Raw genomic sequence first — 6,000 nt, 5'->3', positions numbered from 1 at the left:
GCATTAAAGTCAATGGCACCGCAGTGCGATTGCCTGCATTGGAACGCATGGCAAATCAATGCCTGCGTTCCGTTGCGGTCAGAAAAAATAGTGCATGCAAATGGACTTCCCCAAGGCACTATTGCATCCCTACTTAATAATATAATGTATTGCTGGGACTTGTAGTCCTGCATAATTGCTGCTATTCTGCATTGCTGTATAATCATTATACAGCAATGCAGAATACCACCAGCTATGCAGGACTACAAGTCCCAGCAATACATTCTAATGTAAATAATAACAATATAACAGCAGCTTCTTCCACCCTCCCCCCCTCCCCCACAACCACACAAACACACATTCCTACAGCTGCTCAGCTTCCTCATCTTTGGCGGCCAGGGGGCAGGGCTGAGTGGAGAGGGTCCTCACAACGCTTTACTATGCGCTACCAAACGCAGTTGAATTAATGTTATATTAAAAAGAAAGAAAACATCAAACACTGCAATTTCTACAGTGCACTGCAGCACTTGCGCATAATACATACCAGTGCATGTGCATTATGGTGTACACCAGGGCTGCCCATTAGGTCGATCGCGATCTACGCAATCACTGGTAGATCGCAATGTCCGGTCTTCTCTGGATCCCTGCTGCTCTCCCCCATCTGTATGCAGCGGGGATCCGAAGAAAAGTGAAGCTGCAGTCGGCGGGGGGCGGAGGACGGAGCCGCTATCACAGCAGCACGCCGAACATTGACTATCTCCTCACTTATGAATAAACACTTGAGTGATCATTCCATGCAGTAAAGTGAAGGATTGGTAAATATGACACATATTGACACATACCGATCCTCCGCGCACAATTCTGAATCAGCCTTTCATTGTGTTATCACCGCCTGCAGCTCACTCCTCCCCACTGAGCGTCCATTCCGTGTCCCCTCTGACCCTCTGACAGAGCAGCAGGGATCAGAGGGAACACAGGAGGGCTTGCAGGGGAGCAGAATGCGAGCATCTAGTGGGGATGATCAAGCAGCCGGTGGGGAAAGTCAGCTGCTGATGACAGCTACTCATTTACACAGAAGAGTCAGGGAGACTCTTCTGTTATAAAAGCTCATAGTCGCTGAAGCGACCATGAGCTTATAGCAGAAGGGTAAAGCATACTGACCTGGCCAGCTGAAAGCGATTCTGTTCCACTGTATGTCTTACGTCGGTAGCAGTGAAAAGGGGTAAATGAACTCTAGATTACCACTGATAAACATGTTAATGTTAGAAAACATACAGTACATTTTTCTACATTAATTAATGTTTCCTTTTTTTTTGTAGCTGTCTTTGAAGATAATTGTAAATGCAGATGAACTGGAGCAAAAGTGGAAAGGTCTTTGCTTACCGCAAGCACAGCTGCAAAATATTTTGGAACTGGATAGTTTTGGGAGAGAGGTGGAATGGCTAAAATTTTTGGTCCTTGCCTGTAGTACTCTCGGTGGCGTAAGTTGTCTTCAAGCTCCTATAGAGTTAAACTACAGTATATTCATGTAAAATGAGCATTGCTAGCTATTGGCCATATAAATATATAATCATATTTAGGATTCTGTTTTGTTTTGACTGTTGGCACACCTGGTAATATTTTTTTTTTCAATTCATTAGATTTTTCTATTTAAAAAAAATCAAACAAAGCTGAGCTGAGCAAGCCCACACAAAAGTTATATTTTGGTCATATTTTGGTCATAAGTGGAGCCTGGTAAAATGAGTCAGCCTGGCGGTGTTATCTACTACACTAGTGTGTTGGAGGTTGGATGCGCTGTCCCACCCTATCCTATTGAATGTGTAAATTTTATTTTCACTGGGGTATTTTGCCTCCAGTTTTGAGTATAACAAAGCAGAACATGCTCTAGCAGCGAGGTCCCACCACCAGCCAACACAATGGTCTTTCACCTGTATACTTCACCCAGCACACACAATCTTCAGTTTCTCATTCACAGTCTCTTTACTTAGCAGTCTTACACTCCCACCACACACACCGCATACTGAAAACTATCCTCACAGACATTGTTTACTAAGCCCAGAAACACAATCTGAAGCTTCAACCCTTGGAATGAAGAACCGTTTACTAACAGTCTCTTCCCTTCCCTTCAAAAGTGAGTTTCTCATTACCTTTAAGTAGGTGTGTGTGTGTGTGTGTGTGTGTGTGTGTGTGTGTAGTGCAGGATTGTGTGTATATGTGTAATAACCCTTTAGTGCCCAATGCATGCGCTTTAAACACTCAAAACCCAGCCTCCATTTCTTCAATGCACTACAGCAAAAATAATTCTTACCTCCTCAAACCCTGGTTTAATAGTAATCTGTGCTGCACTGCCCCATTTCCTGCTTAAACATTCCCCAGCAAACAGGCTCTGCCATTTCTCCCATGACCGCAGTGCCACCTCCACTGTTTCTGGACCTCATGACACAGTCCCTGCTAATAACCTGCTTCAACTTTGATGTCTTCTTTTCAACCTCCATTGTCCCACACTCTTCTACTGCACATATTGTTACCCATTATATCCTCTGCACTTTTGCTGCAGATACTGCCTGTTGCATACTCTTCATGCTCCTTCCCTGCACATACTGCTCTCCATTATATCCCCTGCACTTCTCTCCTGCATGTATTGCCCATTGTCATACTCTCTGCACTTTTCTGCGCATACTGCCTGCTGCCATATCCTCCATACTCTTCTTTACATACTTCTTGCTGTCAAACCTTCCACATTTCTCTGTTGCACATAATGCCCTCTGTCCTACCCTCTACTCTCCTCTCCCCTACCATACACACTACTCTTCAGCACACACTGCCTGCCATCATACCCTCTACACTTCACAATTTAAAGTGTAACTATGGGCATAAAAAATTTTTTACACACATGTTGCACTATAGGTCTATAGATTGAACTTGATGTACTTGTGTCTTTTTTCAACTTGGCTAACTATGTAACTATGTATGTGGTATAAAAAAAACAGCATTTGTTTTTTCGAGTTCCCCCTGTTGTAGTGTTGTATCGTTTCCCGGAATGGGGGTGTGAAAAATGATCACTGCAGATCATTGAGTTGCAAATGTTGCAATGGAAGCATTTATAGCTCCCTACCTTGCTTGACATGGAAATCTGCTTTTTAACATACTTGGGCCTGGGATCAGCTCGGATCAATAGTTTCCTGAGTGAGTTACCCTGTCTATGTACATGGAGGGGCCTGTTCTTTATACATTGTGTGAGGCTCCTATCTGCATGCAGAATGTTCAAATTGGATGCAGTGGCTTTGTGAATTACTCTGTTTGCTGTATCAAAAGTGAAAATGAATGGGAGTCTTTCCTCTATAGTCGGTACAGTCGGTGCTTCTACAAATTTGGTGTATGCTTTCTTTAGTGCTGTATCCAGGGGTACGGGTACTCCTAGAATGAGATCCTAATAGGTTGGACTTGATGGACTAATGTCTTTATTCAACCTCAAATACTATGTATCAATAACGGATTGTGGATACCCTCTTTGGGCAAATCGTTCCACCATCTGTTTTAATTGTAATGCACGGCCCTCATCATCAGAGCAAATTCTCATAACTCTGAGGAACTGGGGTATGGGCAGATTATTTTTAAGATGGTGAGGGTGGGCACTGTCATAGCGTAGGAGTGTGTTCCTATCTGTGGGCTTCGTATATACGGTTGTGCTAATAGTACCATCATCCAGTCTAATTAGAACATCAAGGAAATAAATTTCTACAGCAGAGAAAGCAGGGTTAAACACAATCCCAGGGAACAGGCCGTTTAAAAACTCAACAAAAAACAGAAAATTCATGTTCACTCCCTTTCCATATCAAGAAAATGTCATCAATGTATCGAATCCAGTCAATCACATGCTCTGAATATAATGTGGAGTTGTAGACAAAACATTCTTCCAGATGACCCATGAACAAGTTGGCAAAAGAGGGCGCTGCTGCGCTGCCCATTGCCGTACCCCGTATCTGCTTAAATGCTTTGTTCTCCAAGGTAAACAGGTTGTTAGATAACACAAAGTCAAGGCATTCCACAATAAACGCAATCGGAATGTCAAGTGTATCTTCTTTGCATAAGAAATACTCAACCGCAGTGAGGCCCGCCCTATTAGGGATACAAGTGTACAATGATGAGATATCCATTGTAGCCAGTTTGTGTTGTGTTCCAACTGTATTATGTGTACGTAGTCTCCTCAGAAAATCACCCGTATCTTTAATAAAAGCGGGGAGCTTACGGACTAGAGGTTGGAGGAAATAATCGACAAATTGTGCCAAGGGTTGAGTAATCGAGTCGGTGCCTGATACTATTGGGCGATATGTTATTGGATTGGTCCCTTTGTGGATTTTGGGTAGTCCGTATAAAACCGGTATGCGTGCATTTTCATTAATCAGAAAAGCAGCTACCTGTTTGTCAATCCAACCATGGTTCTGTCCTATTTTGACCAAGGATATCAATCCCTTTGTAATTGAACGCATTTTTTCATGCGTTGTGGGTTCATAGCTGGATACATCAGTCAGTAAGGTTTTGATGCCATTACTGTAATCCTTATAGTTCATTATTACAATGGCTCCACCTTTATCTGCGGGTTTAATTATGATTGTATTGTCTTTCTGTAGGGTTTCAAGGGCTTCCCGATCACACTTAGTCATGCTTGTGTATGATCGAGTACAGGACTTGTCCTGCTTTACATCAAATTGGACTGTTTGTGTGAATGTCTCAATATAGGAAAATTGACCGGTGGGGACAAAATTGCTTTTTGCCCTAAAGGGTAAACCACTGCGTACCGTAGGGGGAAGCATGTTGAAATGCTGTTTACGTTTCATTGTACGCTCATACTTAAACATGTCTATTTCAAACCCAAACGCATCAAAATATTTGGTGGGGCAGAAGGATAAGCCCTTAGCCAATAGACTGTACTCACCCTTGGTCAGTGGTCGGGATGATAAATTTATTACCGGATTTTCCTCGGTGGACGTCCCTTGTTGTGGTAGGATCTGGTTTCTACGCCTCGTCCTCTGGCCGCCCCTCCTGGATCTTCTGTGTCTGTGTGCAGGCCGGGCCGGAACTTTAACTTAATTGTCGGGAGCCGTGGCTCCTGATATTAATGCGCCGGCCGAAAGTGAGGAAATAGTCCCCTCTCTCCCCGGGCCATACCACTTTATCGGAGAGCCCGGGGGAGGCCGGGAGAGAGGGGACAGTTTGACATGAGGTTCCACAGGCTGAACCACAAATTCCCCCTCTCTATTCAGTCTCAGGCCGGTCTATTCAGACATGATGCCGCGACCCACTGCAGAGGGTGTCGCGACCCACTTTTGGGTCGCGACCCACGAGTTGAGAACCACTGCTCTATAGTACTCCGAAAGTGTCTGTCCATGTAATTCCAGGTCGATCTTCTTCTTCTTGAGACGTTTGATTTCTCTACTTAGATCAGTAGCTGTGTCTGTGCCAAACGCCTTATCAACATCTGTTGGAAAAAGAATCGCCTCCACTTCATCCGCTGTGAACGCAAGAACGCTTTGGGTTCCTGGATTGGTGTTACCGACTAGATCCATGAGCAATAAAAGAATGTTACAAATTGTAACTACGTGATCTGAGCAACAGATGTCAAAGGTAGATGATGGTGCTCAAAGGCACGGTGGGATAAAGATGAAATGGGGGTGCAACGCAAGATTCGCCAAACAAACTTCAAAAACAGAATGTCTTGCTGCACTCCTAACCAGAATAACCCCAAGCTGGGTGGGTGCTTGTAGTGACCACAGGAGGCACTGTGTGAATCACAGAATAAAGGAATAATGTCACCAGCACACCAGTTTTTGTTAGTCAATGATCCATTTTAATGGCACATTGCCATCCAATACACAAGCGCTTTCGGGGCCGCGGGGGGTCCCCTTCATCAGGCTCAGAATGACACTTCAATAACAGATACATCAACCTTATATAGGCATCAAACAGTGAGAATAAACAATAAACCACTCCCATACATAATGACATCACTGGATCCATTCC

General features: G+C 44.0%; 1 protein-coding gene across 1 annotated transcript in view; it reads left to right on the top strand.

The window, feature by feature from the left end:
* ROPN1L (rhophilin associated tail protein 1 like) overlaps positions 1 to 6,000 on the top strand; it is a 44,162-nt gene that overhangs the window by 22,099 nt on the left and 16,063 nt on the right. Inside the window, exon 4 of the mRNA XM_018569238.1 lies at positions 1,299 to 1,460. Within this exon, the coding sequence (XP_018424740.1) occupies positions 1,299 to 1,460 (162 nt within the window). The remainder of the gene's footprint in view (positions 1 to 1,298; positions 1,461 to 6,000) is intronic.

Source organism: Nanorana parkeri, unplaced genomic scaffold (genome assembly GCF_000935625.1).
Source record: "Nanorana parkeri isolate BGI_ZX_2015 unplaced genomic scaffold, ASM93562v1 scaffold1309, whole genome shotgun sequence".
Taxonomy (NCBI): domain Eukaryota; kingdom Metazoa; phylum Chordata; class Amphibia; order Anura; family Dicroglossidae; genus Nanorana; species Nanorana parkeri.
The sequence above is the reverse complement of the archived record's forward strand: the minus strand, read 5'-3'. Positions and strand labels throughout refer to the sequence as shown.